This window comes from Gymnoscopelus braueri (genome assembly GCF_963280865.1).
Source record: "Gymnoscopelus braueri genome assembly, chromosome: 20".
NCBI classification, from domain to species: domain Eukaryota; kingdom Metazoa; phylum Chordata; class Actinopteri; order Myctophiformes; family Myctophidae; genus Gymnoscopelus; species Gymnoscopelus braueri.
Window position 1 is genome coordinate 43,356,132 of NC_137622.1, and position 20,838 is coordinate 43,376,969.

Consider the following 20,838-nt stretch of genomic DNA (forward strand, 5'->3'; position numbering starts at 1 on the left):
TTGTGCTCTGCAGAACTGAAATCACATAGCCTATGTATACAATAGGGCTGAAGTGGTTAATGTATGTTTTATAATAAGTCAAGTAATTTATATCTGCAAAATAACTAGTAACTAAAGTTTGCAAATAATTCTAGTGGAGTAAAAGTACAATATTTGCCTCTGAGATGTAGTGGAGTAGAAGTAAAAGTACTGAAAATTGAAAATATTCCAGTCAATTAAAAATACCTAAAAATTGTACTTGAGTACAGTACTTGAGTAAATGTACTTAGTTATTTTACACCACTGGGGGATGTGTGTGTGTGTGAGTGTGTGTGTGTGTGTGTGTGTGTGCGTGCATGCGTGCACGTACGACGATCGTACGTAGGACTACTTGCATTTATGTATTCGTGTGGACCAGAGAGATCTACAAGCACGCTGAGACGTGCTGTGTGCTTGTAGATCGGCAATGTTTCGGCTTTATAGGCTTACAGTACACTAACTGTGTGTGTGTGTGTGTGTGTGTGTGTGTGTGTGTGTGTGTGTGTGTGTGTGTGGTGGACTCAGTACATATTTAATGCTGTTTGCTCTCATGCAGTGACCCTGGTTATGATGACATCATCCATTAGCACTGTGGTTGTGACTGGTTAAATATTCATGTTAATACTTGTTTAATGTCACGTATACGGTAGGCTACACACACACACAAGCACCATTTTATCAGCTGCTCCTTTTCCTTGCTCACTCTCTCTTGCTCTCTTCCCATTTCTCTCTCTCTCTCTCTCTCTCTCTCTCTCTCTCTCTCTCTCTCTCTCTCTCTCTCTCTCTATTCAATTCAATTCAATTCGCTTTATTGGCATGAATGTAACAATTACAATATTGCCAAAGCATCAAGTGCAGTAAATACTGAAAAAAGAATACAGATAATACTATCATAATGGTCCAAATGTACATCATCGAACTGTGTGTGTGTGTGTGTGTGTGTGTGTGTGTGTGCTGCAGGTCCCTCTCCTAATAGAATATGTTGTTTGTCATTGTCATCTAGCTCTGTAAAATTTGGAATTAACAACCCAAATTTCTTAAAGTATGCTGCTCTTATGTTGTTATATTTGTCACATTTTAATAGAAATTGCATCTCAGTCTCTACCTCAGCTGTGGTACAGTGACCACACACTCTTTGTTCTGGAGGCAGATAGGACTTCTTGTGTCGTCCTTTCTCTATGGCCAGACTGTGGTCACTCAGTCTGTATTTAGTCAGGATCTGTCTCTGCTTTTTTATCTTTGACCGTAAAGAGATACTCTGCCAGTTTATATTCATGTTTTAGTGCCAGATAGCAATTAAGTTTGTGTTGAGTTTTGGTTTGATTGGTCCAATGTTTCAGATAGGCATCTTTTGTTAGTTTATCAATTTGGTTTACTCTAATTAGTGGCTGCAAAGCAGTGCTGGTCTGAGGTTGAGGTTGGACACTGTTGGGTGTTAAGTGATCAATACGTCTCAGGACAAGTTGACAGAAGGGACTCTTTTGAGGCTTCCTCTCCTGGGCTTGCAAGGCTTGGAATCTCAGGGTGTCTTGGGGGCTTGATTTAAGATGTAACCAAAATTTAAGTGTTCTTTTTCTAATGTTAATAATTAATGGGTAACGGCCTAATTCTGCCCTGCATGCATTGGTTGGGGTTTTCCTTTGGATGTTTAATATGGATCTACATAATTCTGCATGCAGGGTCTCTGTGGGATGTTTGTCCCATCTAGAGTAGTCCTGATGACTGAGTGGACCCCAAACTTCACTGCCATGGAGGGCGATTGGTTGAATTATACTGTCAAATATTTTTATCCAAATTCTAACTGGTATATCAATTTTGTAAAATGTTCTTTTAATAGCATACAATGCTCTACATGCTTTCTCTTTCAGTGCATTCACTGCCAGACCAAAATTACCTGAGGCACTGATTTTTAGTCCCAGGTAATCATAATACAGGGTGTGATCTAGATGTGCGTTTCCTAATTTGAATTGATATTTGGTTTCCTGAGATCTGGGTTTCTTTTGGAAAATCATGACTTTAGTTCAAGTTGACTGTCAGGGCCCAGTCCTGACAGTACTGCTCCAGCAGGTCCAGGTGCTGCTGCAGTCCTTGTTGTGTGGGAGACAGCAACACCAGGTCATCAGCATAAAGCAGGAATTTGACTTCCTTATTGTTAAGGGTTAGGCCAGGGGTTCCAGACTGCTCCAATAATAATGCTAAATCATTATGTAGATGTTAAATAGTGTTGGAGACAAACTGTTGCCCTGAAAAACACCTCTCCCTTGAGTGAAGAGATCTGTAGATGTGTCACCAATTTTCACTCCACATTATTGACATACATTGACTTAATAATGTCATACATTTTACCCCCTACACCAATTTGCAGAATTTTGTAATACAATCCCTCTTGCCAAATAGAATCAAATGCCTTTTTAAAATCAATAAAACATGCAAAACATTTACCCTTGCTTTTTTGGTGTACATGATTATTAATTAGAGTATGTAGAGTGCAAATATGGTCAGTAGTGCGGTGATTATTATGTTGGATTGCCAATGTGTCTCTAATTTGTTTTTGTTGACGATTGAGATTGTTGGGTGGTATTTGCTCATACAGTTTTTCAAAATGGTCTTTCCAAATGTGACCATTTTGTAATGCTGCGTTTTCTTTTTTGCTCTTTAAGTTGTTCCATCTTTCCCAGAATTGATTTTGATTAATGGACTCCTCAATTTCTCTTAGTTTATGATCATAATATTGTTTTTTCTTATGTCTTATTAAATGTTTATATTCTCTCAGTGTTTCAACATAATTTTGACGCAGGTCTGTGTCTTTTGGTTGCCGGTGTTTTAGGTTGGACTGCTGTCGTAATGTTTTTCTGATATCTTTGCAGTCTTTGTCATACCACTCTTCCTTTTTTAGTCTCTGTTTGGATGCAGAACTGTTCTTGGTAAGTTCTGCTTTATTGGCTGATTTATTATAGATTTTATTTATTTTATTTGGTTGAAACTGTTGAGAGAGGAATGTATTAATTAGATCAGAGATTTCAGGTGAGGTAATTGCATTTTTAAATGTAACTTCACCATCAGAAGTCCATTTGTATTTATTATTTATTTTATGTAATTTGCAGGGCTCTGGTTGTGTTGTGATCTTATGCACAGCTGGCTTTATATACATTGATTTGACAGTGGTCTGATAGAGGGGTCTGTGGTCTGACAGTGAATGGACTGATGAGGGAGGGGTCCATGTCAGTGATGGCATAGTCGACTACACTAGTCCCAAGAGCTGAACAATAGGTGAACCTTCCCAAAGAGTCCCCTTTCATCCTGCCGTTAAGCATATATATACCTAATGAGCGACACAGATGTAAAAGCTCTTTCCCCAGTTTGTTGACAACATGGTCTAGATTGTGTCTGTGTCTAGTGGTGGGGCTGAGGTGTAGAGAGGACTGTCCAAAGATGTGACTGTTACCAGCAGGATCCACTATGTCAGGCTCACATCCGGTTCTAGCGTTTAAATCTCCAACCAGTAGGACATTACCCTGGGCCTGGTAATGCCCCAGCTCTGTATGGAGATCCTCCAAAAAGTTATCATTATAATATGCCGACTCAAGCGGAGGCGTGTATGCCGCACATATATATAAATCATTATCACAGTTGGAAATATTTTTGTTTAGCTTAAGCCAGACGTGTGTTGTTGCTTTTTTAATTATATTTAGATGAGATGACAAGTCCTCTTTATACCACACAATAACTCCACCCGAATCTCTACCATGACGTATGTGTTTTTGAGGGATGGTAGAATTCCTCTATAGTTTGGGGGACAGCCGGTGTATGTGTCATCACGACACCATGTTTCTAATAATATGACAATATCTTGACCTTTGATGCTAGAGATGAATTCTGGGTCTGTACTTCCAGTCCAAAGGCCGAGGAGCACAGACCCTGAATGTTCCATGAACTAATAGATCTAGATTGCATTAATAATCAATTACAAACAGATCAAATACAGTGGCAAGTAAAACTTATGAAAATCAAAATTCTAAAGTAAAAGCTTCAATACAATACACAAAGTACAGCATTTGGGAACTAAGGAGCAGGCAACAGCCTGTATTATTATCATTATCATTTTTTAAAATGTTTTTACCCAAGAATCCTAAATATTAGTTGTAGCAGCTGTTTCACCTCTCCGATGTTTGAGTTGTTGGCTACTACCTGTGCGTAGGTAGGCTGCATCCCGGGGTGTGGCACGGTTTGAACCGCGTCAGGCTGTGCTTCTGCATATGCTGCTCCAGATATGTGCTCTCGGGGCCTGGCACTATTGCCTGCCTGATGTCTAGTGGTTGGCACTCTGCTGGGTTGGTCTCCAGTTGACTGGTTTCTTGTAGGCTGGGTTCTGGTAGGCTGTTCTCTGGTAGGATGTTCTCTGGTAGGATGTTCTCTGGTAGGCTGTTCTCTGGTAGGCTGTTCTCTGGTAGGATGTTCTCTTGTAGACTGGACTCTGGTAGGTTGGACTCCGGTAAGCTGGGCTCTGGGAGAATGGGCCTTGGTAGACTGGCCTCCGGTAGGCAGAGGTCTGGTAGGCTGGACTCTGGTGAGCTGGGCTGATGTCAGGCTCCTCTCCTTTGGCCAGTGTGGTGCGCGCTGGTGTCTCTGGCTGAGCCGTGGTGGTCCTGTGGTGGAGTGTGTGGCTGAGGGCTCTCCATCAGCTGCTGTCCTTCCCAGGTCCTCAGCAAACATCCAGACATGCTCCCGGTCCAGGTGAACATGGTCATATAGGTGTTCAGATGTCAGAGTGGGGTGATGGGCAATGCTGACATTGTTTAGTGTCGCACATCCAGAGGTGATCAGCCTGTTTATGTTATTAGTCATTCCGTGGCAGCAGAGTGGAGATAGTGATTTTGGCCCTAGGAAACACCCTGCACGCTTTCTGAGCCACTTTGTTGACAGCCTCTGACACACTCTCTCCCTTATGGTGCAGGTCATTGGTTCCAGTGGATGATGATGTTGTCAGGGTCATGAAGGTGATTGTGACAAAGGAGTTGGAGGGCTTTGTCAGTGTGAGGACACCAAAACTTCCCCACTATGTGGCGAGGGAACATCTTCTTGTGCTCCATACATTTGCCATTGGAGTCTATGAGGATTGCCGTTTTAGGGGGCTGGTGACCGAATGGTCCCTGTTCCTCTGTGATTGTCTCTACTCTAGCTGGGAGAGGAGCTGAGTGCAAGGCTGGAGGGGCTGTGTTGTTTTGTAGACGGCGTCGTATGGACTCTGCTGCTTGGCTGCTGGAGTCAGTCTGTGGAGGACTGGACTCTGCTGCTTGGCTGCTGGAGTCAGTCTGTGGAGGACTGGACTCTGCTGCTTGGCTGCTGGAGTCAGTCTGTGGAGGACTGGACTCTGCTGCTTGGCTGCTGGAGTCAGTCTGTGGAGGACTGGACTCTGCTGCTTGGCTGCTGGGGTCAGTCTGTGGAGGACTGGACTCTGCTGCTTGCCTGCTGGAGTCAGTCTGTGGAGGACTGGACTCTGCTGCTTGGCTACTGGAGTCAGTCTGTGGAGGACTGGACTCTGCTGCTTGGCTGCTGGGGCCGGTCTGTGTTACATGGTTGCTGGAGCTCGTCTGTGAACCTGTGTCTATAGTGTGAGTTGGAGGGTGCTGCTCTGTTGCTTCCATCCTAAGCAGCTTCTCCTCCAGATTGACAAGGTGTGTGTCTCTCTGTTCCATCTCTTTTTTCATCTCATACAGTTCATGTCTGAGAGTTTGATTTATTCTGTGAAGCTCATTTATATTTTCTCTCAGCTGTCCAACAGCAAAATTGGTTTCCTCTCTTAACAGTTTCATGTCTTCTTTCATCTGTTGAATTGTGTCAGACTCCGACTGCTTGTTTTCTTTGAATTCTATGATCTCTACCTCGAGGAGGGAAAGACACTCCTGAATGCGCTGCATGGACACTGCCGGTGTCCTGGGAGTGTGAGGACTGATGGAGCAGGCAGGTGTAGGAGGGACCTGGGAGGTTGGAGCAGGTCTGGGAGTTGAAGGCTGGGAGGGTGAGTCTGGTGGAGCTGTAGGTGCTGTTCTTAAAGGCACAGCATCTTTCTTCTCACCAGCCAGAGTTCTCAGTCTGCTGAAGTATGTTTCAAACTCCTCCAGTTTTGTCTGGGACCCTTGAACCATCACTATGCCTGTGTTGTGGAAGTTGATGTTGAATTTTGGTACAGTATCTGTGTATAGCTGTTGGATGGATTTGTTGCCAATCATTTTAAGGTCATTATATTGTTCATGGAGTGTAGAGTGCCAAGCTTCTAGGTCCTCTGTATAGAACAACAGGTCTGTGATGACTGCTTGGTCACATTGCATTTTATAATCTCCTCTGAGTGTTTCAGGATGCTCTCTGAGCAGCTTACCTCTGTATTTCTTTCTCCCTGTTTCAGAGTTAATGTCCTCTGGGTATTGAATCACCATATTATATAGACTGCATCCATCTGCTTTCAGTAGTTTTGGATCCATTGTTTTATTTATCTTTTAAGAAAAAAAAAAAAAAGTTACTTAGCTTCTCCCACAGTTTGTTGACAGTTTTGTGATTGATCCTTCTTATTCTCTTTTCCTGGTGTTTTACCTCCTCTTGCATTCTTTTAGTAGTTTTGTCCTATGTGTTGCCTGGAGTCTCCATTCAGTTGGTTATGTGTTGTTCGGTAGCAGTTGTTAGCTGAAAGTTGGAAGTGCTGTTAGCTAGCTAGGTAGCTAGCTTCTTTGTTGACTGATTTTGGAAGACCAGTTTCTTCAATCAACTTGTAACTTTACCAACTTGTTCCCAAGATCTTTATCTTTAATTTAACATAAAACTTGCCACTAAATTCGATCTAAAAGTAATCAAAATAATTAAATCATTTGCTGAAGCAGGAGCTCATGCTTTCTGCCTCTCTCTCTCTCTCTCTCTCTCCCTCTCTCTTGCTCTTTGTGCTCTCTCTCTCTCTCTCTCTCTCTCTCTCTCTCTCTCTCTCTCTCTCTCTCTCCGTCTCTCTTGCTCTCTGTGCTCTCTCTCTCTCTCTCTCTCTCTCTCTCTCTCTCTCTCTCTCTCTCTCTCTCTCTCTCTCTCTCTCTTATATTCTCTCCATGCCACATCATACTGCTGATGTTACTCTCTGAGCTTGTAGATCTGCTATTTTTGGGCGGTTTAGCCGCCCCTATAAGTGGGGTTGGGACACCTCATTAGTACACCCTTCGCTGTACTGTGATTGGCTCATACATTAGTACACCCCTACATTAGTACACCCCTAGCTGTACTGTGATTGGCTGACTCTATTGGATGACTCTATTCAGCACTGTGATTGGCTAGCGAGACACATGATGAAATTAATAACCTATAAATAGGACTATGCACTTTAAAAAAACACTTTTTTTTAAAAAGTGAGCTTCCATCACTGTGATGACCACACCGCCCACTTCACACTGGGTGTGATTTTTTTTTAAATCATGAAAATGTGTGCAAATCTTTGAATATATATATATTTTTTAAGCGAACATGTTTAACTCAAATTTTTGCTCCTGGGGATTCTACAAATGTCTTCTAAATCCTAACCGTTCTTTGAAAAAACGTATGCTGCTATAATCAGTGGTTCTCAAACTTTTCCATATCAAGGACCACCAAAGAATATGTATTCCTTACTCTGCTAGACCTTGGAGTCTTCATGTACGACTCACTGTCAGATCTGAGTGACCTGGAGCTGGGAGATCGGCCTAAAAGTTCCACAATATAGGGAGGTGTAAGACTGTTAAGGGCTTTGAACACAAACACTCACTTCTAGGTTTAGGAAACATACTGAATTGTCGCTGTCTGGCAGAAACATACATTTTTCAACTTAAAGATAAGAAGTTTTTGCTATTGAACACCTTTACGTCTGTGTGTGAGTTTTTACAAATATTGAACCAATGAAAAATATTAAAAAGTGCTTCTGACTAAACCTCCTAACTCCATTGGATCCTCAAACTGTCCATCAAACCTTCTAATTCCAACTTGAGGAGATGGTTGTTTTGTCTTACCAAGGGTAGGTACCCACTGCAGGACATTAGGTCCGATTTTGCTGTCGCCGACTTATTTTGGCTCTCGCCGACAAAACCTCCCGATCTGACGCAGATCGGCCTTTGATCGGCGAGCTAATGCTCGCTGTGTGTGAAAGCCTCCGCGAGACGATCTGGCCACGATCATCCGCTCTGCGATGGCTTTCCGACCGTTTTCAGATAACCACCCTGTTAGATATTCAGCTCTGTCCCAGACAGGACAGCAGACAATATCATACAGTATGAAAGGAGCTGCGACCACCGTGCGAGGAGATGAACGCTACAGCCAATGAGAGCACATTACAGCCACCGCGGCTATGGAAGGTCGGTGGACCTGACCACAACAAACAGATCCCCCGCATAGTTACCGTCCAGTCCTGTATTAAGTTAAACATTATTATAAAACAGAGTGAGCGAGCGTGCTCGAAGGGGGGTTGTTTATTTTAGACTATTGCATAGAGAGAGAGAGAGAGAGAGAGAGAGAGAGAGAGAGAGAGAGAGAGAGAGAGACAGACACACAGAGAGCGAGCGATCTGTATATGTGTGTGTGTGTCGTTATCTGTGAGTGTTGCCAGATTTTGCGAGAGAAGTAAGCAACCAGGTTTGTGAAAACAAGCCCAACAAAAGCGACTATGAGCACTTTAAGCCTATATACAAATAAATACATTGGATACTTGAAAATAGACGATCTACAAGCTCACGTTGTAGATAGGCTATTTTTAAAGAAGACATTTGGGGGGGAGGGGGGATTGTGGAATATTTTCCAAATCCACACAGATCTTGTATGTATGGGGGTCTATGGCACAACATATTTTCAGAAGGGGGAGGTCTGCGCCTCTGCGGACAAATATTAATTTGGGGGTCCTTGCCATGAAAATGTTTGAGAACAACTGGTTCAAACAACATCAGGAAACAAGGCCAAAAAAGCAACTACACTTTCAAGCAACTTTACAGAAAAACAATCCCAAAGTCGCTTATAATAAGCGGACATGGCAACTCTGTCACTGACTGCTTCAGCACACTTGACGAGAGAGAGAGAGAGAGAGAGAGAGAGAGAGAGAGAGAGAGAGAGAGAGAGAGAGAGAGAGAGAGAGAGAGAGAGAGAGAGAGAGAGAGAGAGAGAGAGAGAGAGAGAGAGAGAGAGAGAGAGAGAGAGAGAGAGAGAGAGAGAGAGGGGGGCATATCACGGTATATGTCGATTAAAATGAATTGGAATAAACAAATGTATGTATTGGGTCTGAATCAATCTATAGTGTGAAAACCACAACGATTTTAAGAAATAAACTCCTGCAGTGTGTAATGCTTAACGATCAGATGACCCCCGACCACTTTAAGGTCCTGCAGTGTGTACCTGCCTCCAAGTCAGACGGAAATAAAATCTCCACATTATAATGGTCAAAAACCTCCACTTGAGCTGTATTTGGGTAAAGTGCAGTGGTGGAAAAAGTACTCCAATGTTAAAGTAAAAGTATTAATATTGCAATGTAGCAATACCCTGTTACAAGTAAAAGTCCAGAATTCAAAATGTACTTAAGTAAAAGTACAAAAGTGTTGGCATCAAAATGTACTTAAAGTACCAAAAGTAAAAGTACTCATTATGCATACATCTTCCATTTTCTTCAAAATGTATAAAATAATTTGAAAATAGCAGATCTACAAGCTCACAACGCGTCGCGATGTCACGCGATGTGAGCTTGTAGATCGGTTATTTTCAAATAGCCAAAGTCTATATAGGGCTGAAGTTGGTTAATGTATGTTTTGTAACAATATCTTAAAGGCATACTAGGTAACTTTGAGCCTAAATTTAAAAAAAACATATATATTAATTTATTTTGCATTTTTTCCAGCTATCAGCCACTATATAATTATGCAGGTGTGTTTTCCTGCAGAAAGACACACCCCTCTGGCTGTATTTTGGTTTTGTTCCACTGTTTTTGTTGACATTCATCCCTTTGCACTTAGTTACTTTACAGCAGCATGCTTGGTTCTTTTAGATCACACTATACATTGTAATTGTTATAAGAAGATCAGCAAAAGCTAAGGTATGGCAAGGTTAGGGTTGCCATACCTTAGCTTTTTTTTGTTTTTTGACCATGAGGGGCCGCAGAGACGCTGCGTTGGGGCCGCATGCGGCCCGCGGCTTGAGTAGCGCTGTTTTAGATCGGACGTTTGGGCCCAAGGCCTTCCTCAGCCTCTCCACGACCTTCCTTCCATCCACGCTGAGGAAAGCCTCGGGCCCAAGCGTCCGTTTCTAAGAGGATCGGCAGTGAGTGCTGGGGATCTTTTCAAAGATACCGTTTCATCCAGAACCGTTGCATCCGATAAACGTGAACTTTGAACTATTCAACTGACTGAGCGCTCGCATTCTCTCTTTCAAGTTATCAAGTGTATACTATGCCTACTCCATGCCAGTGGTGTAACATAAGCTAAGTACATTTACTCAAGTACAGTACTTAGGTACAATTTTGAGGTACTTTGACTTTACTGGAGTATTCCCAATTTTCAGTACTTATACTTTTACTCCACTACAATTATTTGAAAAATGTAGTTACTAGTTTCTTTGCAGATATAAATTACTATATTATAAAACATACATTGACACTTTAGTCCTAAATTATTTATAGGCTATTTGAAAATAGCCGATCTACAAGCTCATGCGACGCGTTGTGAGCTTGTACATCTGCTATTTTCAACAAAAAAATATATAACATATAAGTATATTTTGATGCCAATGCTTTTGTACTTTTACTCAAGTAACATTTTGAACACAGGCCTTTTACTTGTAACAGAGTATTTTTATATTGTGATATCGCTACTCTTACAAAAATTGAGGACTTTTTCCACCACTGGTATTAGGGAACTATAGAGTCACATCATTGCCAAATACAGATACTTCACACAATTGGAACAAATGTCTTATTATCTCCATGAGAGTGTTCTGGTTGAGCAGCTGTCATCTGCCTCACGGCCCAGAGAGAAGTCTGGTTATTTTTCATTTATCCTTTTTTTTTACCAGCATGCACTGCGGGTCTACAAAGAGACTCAGTACTAGCCATTTCTCGACATATTCTCGGCATGTTTTCGATCATTGGCCGTCCTTTAAGCCAATGGGGATACTTTCCCATACTCTGAACGGGCGGTCTCGTCCTCCCAAGCGATGGCACTAGACACGCCTCTCGCCTCTCTGGCTACTAATACACGCCTGCCGTCGGTTCAAATCGCCGTGACACAGAGTAACGTATAGGACACAATTTAAGTGAAGTACTTGAGTAAATGTACTTAGTTACTTTACACCTCTGCATACGCGCTGCGTAGCGTACGTTCTGCATGCTGGTATACATGACTGAGTCATGTCTTGTTCTATTACATTCTATCCCTCATCTCATACGTTAACACATTGGGTGCCAGAGGTTTATTAAAATATTATACGTTGAGTGCCTGCATTTCTTCCATCCACTTACGTTGATACGTTTCGTGCTGTAGAAGCCCCGACGCGGAAGTGCATGTAAGCAAAGCGTGCGTGCGAGACGGCGGAGGGTCCCGACTAACGCCTGGAACAATAATATTTCCAACGCGATCCTCCATTGCAGCGTGATCGCCGATCGAAAACGGCTCGTTTCCACCACGTTAAAAAGAAATGGAGATATTAAGCTTTTAGTCAAGGAGATAACATTGAAAACGCCGACCGGGAGGATTTTTGACATGGAGCCACATCCAGCCTCTTCTTCTCAGAAACTCCTTGGGTGATGTCAAAGTTTCGTTTTAGCGCCCCACGTGGGCCACTCGTATAAAAATAGAATTGGGTCAAAAACGGTCCGGACCGTTTTCGGCACTCGATGTGTTAACTTTGACAGCTACATTTTGATTTAGTAATAATCTTTTGAATACAATTCAATTTAGTTTTAGTCATATTCAGGGGTGCAATGCTCACTGGACGGCCTTGCACGCCGTGCCGGAACCTATTTGACCAGGAGCACACGCAGGCACACGCATAGATTTAAAACTACTTTAAATTCGCACCTCAACAACGTTTTCAAAGGCTCCCGACTCACACCTAGCGAATTAACGTAGGAATAAGCCTATAGATGCATATCATTTGTCCATTGTGTGGGTGTTAACCCATTAAAACCTGGAACTGTGTCATTTTTAGATTTGAGCTAAAAAGCATTATTTTACACTTTGGGCTATTCAAAAATAGCAGATCTACAAGCTCGTAGCGCGGCACCGAGTGCCGTGCTACGAGCTTGTAGATCTGCTATTTTTGAAAAATCGTGAAAATGTGTGCAAAATCTTGTAGATCTGCTATTTTTGAAAAATCGTGAAAATGTGTGCAAAATCTTTGCTTCTGGGGGTCCCTGGAACAAAATGTTTTGATGGGGGTCGGCGGCCAAATACATATAATTTTGGGGGTCCTTGACATGAAAAAGATTGAGCACCACTGATATAGAAACATACGTTTTTGAGAATACTGTTGAGATTTAGGAGACATGTAGAATCGGCTTCAGGTCTCAATGGGTTAAGCGACGTGCGCGTCACGTCATTGAAATAGAGTGCAAGAACATACCAAATGAGCATTGCATGCCTGGTCATATTTTAGTCATTTGAACTGTTTTAGTCTAGTTTTACTTGACTAAACATCATAAGATTTAGTCATCAAAATGTTATTTTGGCGGGCCTTTATAGCTATGCCTGATTTACTCTTAGCCGAGTGCCAAAAATAGCCGATCTACAAGCTACACCGCGTCTGGGATCGGCTATTTTCGACACCCAAGCATAACATGTGTTTTCTCCACTCTTTAGTCTAGTTTCTATTTGTTGACAAAATTGTCAATATATTTAGTCATAGTTTTAGTCATCATAGCTTATTTTATTTTTCTTTTGGCTGTGAAAAAAGCTAGTCGACCAACATGTTTCATCATAGTTTTACTCTATGAAATAACTATGAAATTAACATTAATATGTTTCGATCACTGTCCAAGATGACTTCTTCTTCTTCTTCTTTTGCAGCCTGTTCTCTCCTCTGAATCGCTCTCATCTCTGGTCTGAATTCTTTATCTCTCTCTCTCTCTCTCTCCCTCTCTCTCTCTCTCTCTCTCTCTCTCTCTCTCTCTCTCTCTCTCTCTCTCTCTCTCTCTCTCTCTCTCTCTCTCTCTCTCTCTCTCTCTCTAAACTGGTGCAATTGATCCCCTGTGTTTTGAAATTACATGTTGCATCATATGAGGCTATCTAGTATCTCTCACTCTTGCAGCAATTTGTGTGTATGCGTCTGTCTGTCTGTCTGTCTGTCTGTCTGTCTGTCTGTCTGTCTGTCTGTCTGTCTGTCTGTCTGTCTGTCTGTCTGTCTGTCTGTCTGTCTGTCTGTCTGCCTGTCTGTCTGTCTATTATGATGGTCTCTGCATGCTGAGTCCTTAGCTTGTGAACGTCCCTGTGGAGATAGACATGACATAATACTGTTGTTTTGAAGTGTGTGTGTGTGTGTGTGTGTGTGTGTGTGTGTGTGTGTGTGTGTGTGTGTGTGTGTGTGTGTGTGTGTGTGTGTGTGTGTGTGTGTGTGTGTGTGTGTGTGTGTGTGTGTGTGTGTGTGTGTGTGTGTGGTATTTTCAGGACACTGTGGAAAATGGAAATTGCAGCAGCAATTTGTGTGTATGCGTCCGTCCGTCCGTCTGTCTGTCTGTAAGCAATTGTCTGAATGTTGTCTTGGGTTTAGTTCAGAATGAAGTTAGCGTTGTCTTGGGGTTAGTTCAGTATTCAGAATTAAGTGAATGTTGTCTTGGGTTTTGTTCAGTATTCACAATGAGATCTTTATCATTGGTAATCATTATCACTGACGTTCTCTCTCTTCTTCTCCCTGTCTCTCCTCTGCAATCATTTGAAGGAAGTGGAGGTAAGTGTGTGTTCATGCATTAACGTTGCACACATTTAACATGTTGTAGGACTGACAACAGGTCTCAAAGCTGTTTGGATTCAAATGTAAACAATGTAAATGAAAACTCTCACATGTAGAGTTTGGGCCGCTACTCACACCCGTGAACAGTGTGCACTGCTGTACACTCTGTAATATAATGAACATGGCCTCGTTTTAAATGTTTGTTTGCATGTGCTTGTTTCTCTCGCGGAACCTGGAAACCTGGCAACCATGTAGCTCCGCCCAGACAGCCGCAGCCCACTTGCCAATTTTGTATAAGATTAATTCACAAGACGCACCATTCAAGAGCATACAGCTACTGGGCCGCTGACTGTGTTGTTGTGGTCATGTGGTCTATGCTGGTATGAGCAGGATGTGTGGCGCGTTGAGACTATTCAGAATGGAAGCTATCGTTCTTCATAGCATGGAAAGTATGCGTATTATAACACTGTCTTTGTTGTATCATTTTTGACTGATACTATAGACAGCCCTCGAAAAAGGGGGCGTGCACTTCCGTTTACATGTGGGGGCGGGTCTTTTCGTAACCCAGCTCTAAACCCTTTAAGAGACAGCCACGCAGCAACTAGTCAGCTAGTTGGAACTTGACAAACTCCACACTTGCATTTGTCAAATAAATCTTTTTTTACAGCAGTTTAAACAGGTTTCCCAGAGATATGGTCTGTTCGTGTGCCGCTATTGGCTGTACAAACAGATGCAAATTAGAAGGCTCGGCTGCGTGACTTTTTAATACAACTAGATTCTGACAAGTCCCGGAAAAGACGTGCCGTGATTGGCCAGTAGTCAACGCGCTGTGATTGGCCAGTAGTCACTTTGAGTGGCAGCGTGCCTCCTCTAATATGGCGGCCAAGATACAGGTCAAGTCTATGTGCAGTAGATCTAGGTTTCTATGTCTATGTGCAGTAGATCTAGGTTTCTATGTCTATGTGCAGTAGATCTAGGTTTCTATGTCTATGTGCAGTAGATCTAGGTTTCTATGTCTATGTGCAGTAGATCTAGGTTTCTATGTCTATGTGCAGTAGATCTAGGTTTCTATGTCTATGTGCAGTAGATCTAGGTTTCTATATCTATGTGTAGTAGATCTAGGTTTCTATGTCTATGTGCAGTAGATCTAGGTTTCTATATCTATGTGCAGTAGATCTAGGTTTCTATATCTATGTGCAGTAGATCTAGGTTTCTATATCTATGTGTAGTAGCCAACTAGGGAGGAAGTGAACAGATATTCAATGAAGCAGCACACAGAGAGAAACTCACTGGCGCCCCCTGTAAGAGGCAATGGCGGCGCCCTGGAGAAGGCCAGGAATAAGCTGATTAGCGATGTGTATTGCCTCGGTAAACTCCATGTATCCACACTTTGAGACAGATACAGATGAAATTACAGCAGAGAGGCCTCAGGGAGAAGCTAATTGGGCTTCATCTTCTCATATTAACCCATTCAATCCGGGATCGAATATCTGTCTTTTTTTTTTTTCTTGGGCCGATCTACAAGCTTCACTTTCAACATTTTCCAAAGAAATAGCCGATCTACAAGCTCACAAAACATGTTTACCTCATCCACTGGTTTTGAACATGTTTCTCTTTAACATCTTATAATGAAATGTCATAAATGTCTACATCAGGGTTAATATTTTTTCTGACGCGTTCTGTTGACATCGTCCAGACGACAGTCTGTTGGAGTAACGTCATTGGGTATTCTACGTGATGACATCATCACGCAACGACGTGAGAGATGTCGTTGCATTAAAGTGTGTTGGAGAGCATTCCACGCTGCCAATAAATACCAGATACAAGTGGTGTAAAGTAACTAAGTACATTTACTCAAGTACTGTACTTAAGTACACTTTTGAGGTACTTTTCCTTCTACTCCACTAGATCTACGATCCAAATTTAGCCGCTTTAGCCTTATTTTATACATAGGCTATTTGAACATTTTAGTACTTTTACTTTTGGTACTTAAAGTATACTTTGATGCCAATACTTTTGTACTTTTATTAAAGTAACATTTTTAGCACAGGCCTTTTACTTGTGTATACTTGAGTATTTCTACATTGTAGTATTGATACATTTACTTGTAAAATATCTGAGTACTTCTTCCACCACTGGATATAAGGATATGTAAGCTCCATATAAGGACAAGTGAGGTCAGAGAGTGACATCAGCAGTATGATGTGGCATCTCTCATGGAGAGAATATAAGACCCGTTACCACGTTCAGGAGTTCAGTCCGAGCATGGGATCTCAGGTGACATCTTTACCCGGGTTCTAAGAACACTACAAGCAGACCTTGTGGAGAGCGAACAGTGCAGTGTCGAGTGTAACAGTCATCGGCTTCCCTGATTGGCCAACCCAACTGATCGGCTGAGTGGATTGGCCAAGCTTTGCGTGACACGTGTGCCTCAGAACCAATATAAGTGATAACACGCCAGGACTCTGTTGTTTCTCAGAGCAAGGCTTTATAAATCTAACCTGAATTACTTTGTGAGAAATGTTTTGCTGGACGGTACATCTGAATGGAGGACCAAAGGAAGGCTATTATGCTGCTGTTGCCGTGCAGCACAAGGTTTACGCCTTTTGAGAGCTCTGTGATGGTGACACAGCTCAGATTGATGTTGACGTTTTCAACACAGTGGCTTTACGCTGGGGTAAGTTGCCCCTGGTGACAACAGGAAGAAAACGTCCAAGGGACCACACAGCTGTGCTGATAGAAGATATCATCTACATCTGGGGAGGGTATCGCTACAGTACAAGTGATTACTGCAACCTTCTTTATGCATTTGATGTAGACACCCATAGATGGTTCAAACCCAGGGTTACTGGGACTGTTCCAAAGGGGAGGTACCACCACTCAGCCTGTGTGTTGGGGAAGGTCATGTTTATCCATGGAGGATGGACCCTGACTGGATGGACTAATGACATGTACAAGTTGGACACCATCACAATGGTCTGGTCTTTAATTAACACCAGAGGAACTCAGCCACCTGCTTCAGGGTGTCACTCTGCCACCATCATCGGGACAAAGATGTTTGTATTTGGAGGCTGGAGACCGGGTTACCACGACTACAACTACAACATCAGAGTGTTTGACACAGAGACTGACAGCTGGCTGAACACAACTTCTGCACAGCTTCTTCCAGAAGGACGTCATTCAGCCTTTGCCTACAATGGAGAGCTGTACATATGTGGTGGTCGCACCTTCAGTGATCTGTGGAAATTCAGTCCAGAGACCTTCTCCTGGAAGAAGGTTGAGCCCAAGGGGAAAGGACCGTTTAAGATGGATGATATGTGCTGTTGCATGGTGGGAGATCGTATCATGCTCTTAGGAGGATTAACAACACCCAATGACCTTTACATCCTAGATCTAAGTCCTTCTTTGAAGACTTTATGTAAGCTAGTGGTCATTCAGTACGGTGTGGAGCAGTCTGAACTCCCACACAACATCAGGTGGGAACTGGCAGCCATGACCACCAACAGCAAAAAAGAAAAAAAAAAGGGAAAAAAATAAACAAACATCAGTCCACTAAAAAAATAATACAATAAAATGACTCTCAGGCACAGATGAATAAATGCATCACAGGTTGTATGTTATGTCTTATCATCATCACATGCATCATGCTGTGTTTTACTGTGTAGTTCTCTGAAACAGTAATGACAATAATCCCCAGTCCTGGTCGACTACAAAATGTTTTATTATCTTTTCTTTTTTTTACCCCCTTTTCTCCTCTATTTAGTCGTTATGCCAATTGATTCCTCCCCACACACATGATTGATAGATTTTTGGAAATTTGTACAATTATCCTGCGCTGTGATTGGCCAAAAATTTACCCCGCCTAACCCTGCACCGTGATTGGCCATGATGTGAGAGGAATCATCACTCCTCTCTGCCACTTTCTCTTTTTCATGTTAGTGTGAGAGCACAACGCCTGCATGTTAGATGACAGATAGACTCCGCAGGGGGAACCAGTTCAGTCGAATCACATAACGTAACGCACCAATTTAAATCACAGTAACTATAACGGCATTACTGAATGGGAAAGATTAACTAGTTACGTTACTAGTTACAGCAAAAGGTAGTTGTGTTACAGTAACTCGTTACTTTGTAACGCGTTAGTCCCAACACTGCAAATGACAAATACATACTGTATCCTCTGCCAGACATTTTCCCATAACGTAAAGTTATGGCTGCACAACATTGTCACAGCATAAATAACAGACGGGGTATTCAATTGTATGCTATTGTGTTGTCTTGTATTGTATTTGTATTGTAAGACACAAATGAGGTTTTGTCAGCGCTAAATCAAGTGTGAATGAGACACACCCGGGTAGTTTTGTAAAAGAGAGGCTCCTACAGTAGTGGATCGTACAGCCAGTTGTCAGCGGAATAGCTCTTCCAGCCATGTGTCTTTATGAAGGCCTGTGTGGGGACCAGATGGTGCTGAATGGAGACTCAGTTTGTTGCTGCCGCCACAGATGCTCCTCCTCATCAGTTTGACATGAGTTACCGTCAGAACCTTCCCTAAAACATCTGGGACACACGGCACACGCTCCACACGTCCCACACTCTTCTCCTTTCTGGCTCCCAAACTGTGGAATGAACCAGTGTTTTTTTTTCAGGGGGACGGAGCACGGTGGCGCAGTCGGTAGCGCTGTCGCCTCAAAGCTAGAAGGTCCTGGGTTCGATTCCCGCCGGGGACGCTGTGGGCACTAGGGGTGTGTCTTCTCCTCCGCGTCATCAGCGCCCATACCCTAGGTGGGGTTGGTGAAAGGGCCCACTCTGTGTGGAGTTTGCATGTTCTCCCCGTGTCTCCTAGGGTAGTTAATACCCTCACAAAAACATGTAGTAATCCTGGTCTCTATACTGCCTCCCCCTGGTCAGCCGGGGCGCCTGATGGAGTGGAAGGGAACTGGTTGGAATAACGTGTTCCTTCCACGCGCTACGTCCTACCAGGGAAACTCCCCCCCCTGTCAGGTGACAAGAAGGTCAGTTGGCTCTCATGCATTGAAGGAGGCATGAGCTCGGCCCTGGCCTCCCTAGGCTGGTGGGGGGAGTGTAGCGCCCAGGATCACTTAGCAAATTGGCACCGGGTGAAAAAAAGGGTTACAAAATCGAGAGATAAAAATAATTAAAAAAAAGAACCAGTGTTTTTTTTAATACAATTTCATTTAGTTGTAGTCACATTTTAGTCATCTGAAATGTTTTAGTTATAGTCTAGTTTTATCATAAGATTTTAGTCGACATAATCTACTATGGATTGTGCGGATTTTACACCTGTTGCATTCTGAAGAGAACAGATCTACAAGCCCACAACGTGTCACAGCGCAACGCGTTGTGAGCTTGTAGATTTGCTATTTTCAGAGGGAAACACCCGAACATAAAATGACTTGCCTTTTAGTTCTACTGGATCTCTTCTCCACTAGTCCCTCACTAACAATTGTTCTAGTTTTTTATTTTTTGACGAACTTGTCAATATATTAGTCTTACTTCTAGTAATCATAGCTTAGTTTTTATTTAGTTTTCATGACATTTTCGTCAGTGAAAAAAAGGTAGTCGACGAACATTTATCCGCATAGTTTTAGTCGACGAAATTAACACTGAATGAACTCCCCATTGCAGTTAGAACTCCCAATCATCCGCCGTAATCTGAAGACTCACCTCTTGCATGTACTCCACCTTAGCCTGCAGCACTTGACCTACGGTCAGTGGTGGAAAAAAGTACTCAAATTCTTTACTTAAGTAAAAGTACCAATACTGCAATATAGAAATACTCTGTTACAAGTAAAAGTCCAGAATTAAAAATGTACTTGAGTGAAAGTACAAAAGTATTGGCATCAAAATGTACTTAAAGTACCAAAAGTAAAAGTACCAAATATTTGAAAATAGCAGATCTCACAACGCGAAGAAGCTCACAACGCGACGCGTTGTGACCTTGTAGATCGGCTATTTTCAAATAGCCTAGGTATAAAATAGGGTTAAAGTGGTTAATGTATGTTTTATAATATAATAATGTATATCTGCAAAGTAACTAGTAACTAAAGTTTTCAAATAAATGTAGTGGAGTAAAAGTACAATATTTGCCTCTGAGATGTAGTGGAGTAGAAGTAAAAGTATTGGAAATTGGAAATACTCAAGTGAAGTACAAATACCTCAAAATTGTACTTAAGTACAGTATTTAAGTAAATGTACTTAGTTACTTTCCACCACTGCCTACGGTAGGTGGCCAGTGACTTTGACCAGTTTCACTGATGGAGCTATTTTTTCCTTATCACCCACACAAAGTACCATTAAAAAAATTCAGACTCGAACACAGGCAGCCATTGGATGTAGTGAAATATCTTGTATTAACAGACAGAGAGATATGGAAGGTTACAGTATCACAGGTGGTAACGCATCATCGGTCGTCGTCTCTCTGAAGTTTAACAGAGAAAGCACTGGACTTTAACAGCGTCCGTTAACATAAACATATGACATCATGGAAGACAGATCAAGCGTCCAGCCGTCGGAGGTGTAATCCTGCCATTGGTGGAGAGTGATGATGCTAGTTGTCGTCAGATGAAGATGATGAAGATGAGGATGGTAGATGATGAAGATGATGATGATGGTGTGACAGTTTATCTTTGGACAAACAGCGTCCACATGTCTGGGTCAACACGTTGACCTCGGCTCTGACCGGTCACTGGTCAGTGGTGACTTCGTGACACTGCAAGAAGGGTTATGCATTGGAGAAGAACACAGAGATAGTGTTCTCAAAACAACAGAGAGCCACGGAAAGCCTGTAGCTAGTTTGACCTTGCAAAGACAGAGAGAGAATAGGAGAGTACAGAAGCACATTTAACATGACTGGATTAGGCCAACATAACATCATTATATTAA

General features: G+C 42.4%; 1 protein-coding gene across 1 annotated transcript in view; it reads left to right on the forward strand.

The window, feature by feature from the left end:
- Window positions 1-16,137: 16,137 nt before the first annotated feature.
- The window catches only part of spock1 (SPARC (osteonectin), cwcv and kazal like domains proteoglycan 1), a gene marked incomplete at both ends in the record, with an annotated part of 77,667 nt that continues 72,966 nt past the window's right edge, over window positions 16,138-20,838 (forward strand). Inside the window, 1 exon segment of the mRNA XM_080415675.1 lies at window positions 16,138-16,212. Within this exon segment, the coding sequence (XP_080271801.1) occupies window positions 16,138-16,212 (75 nt within the window).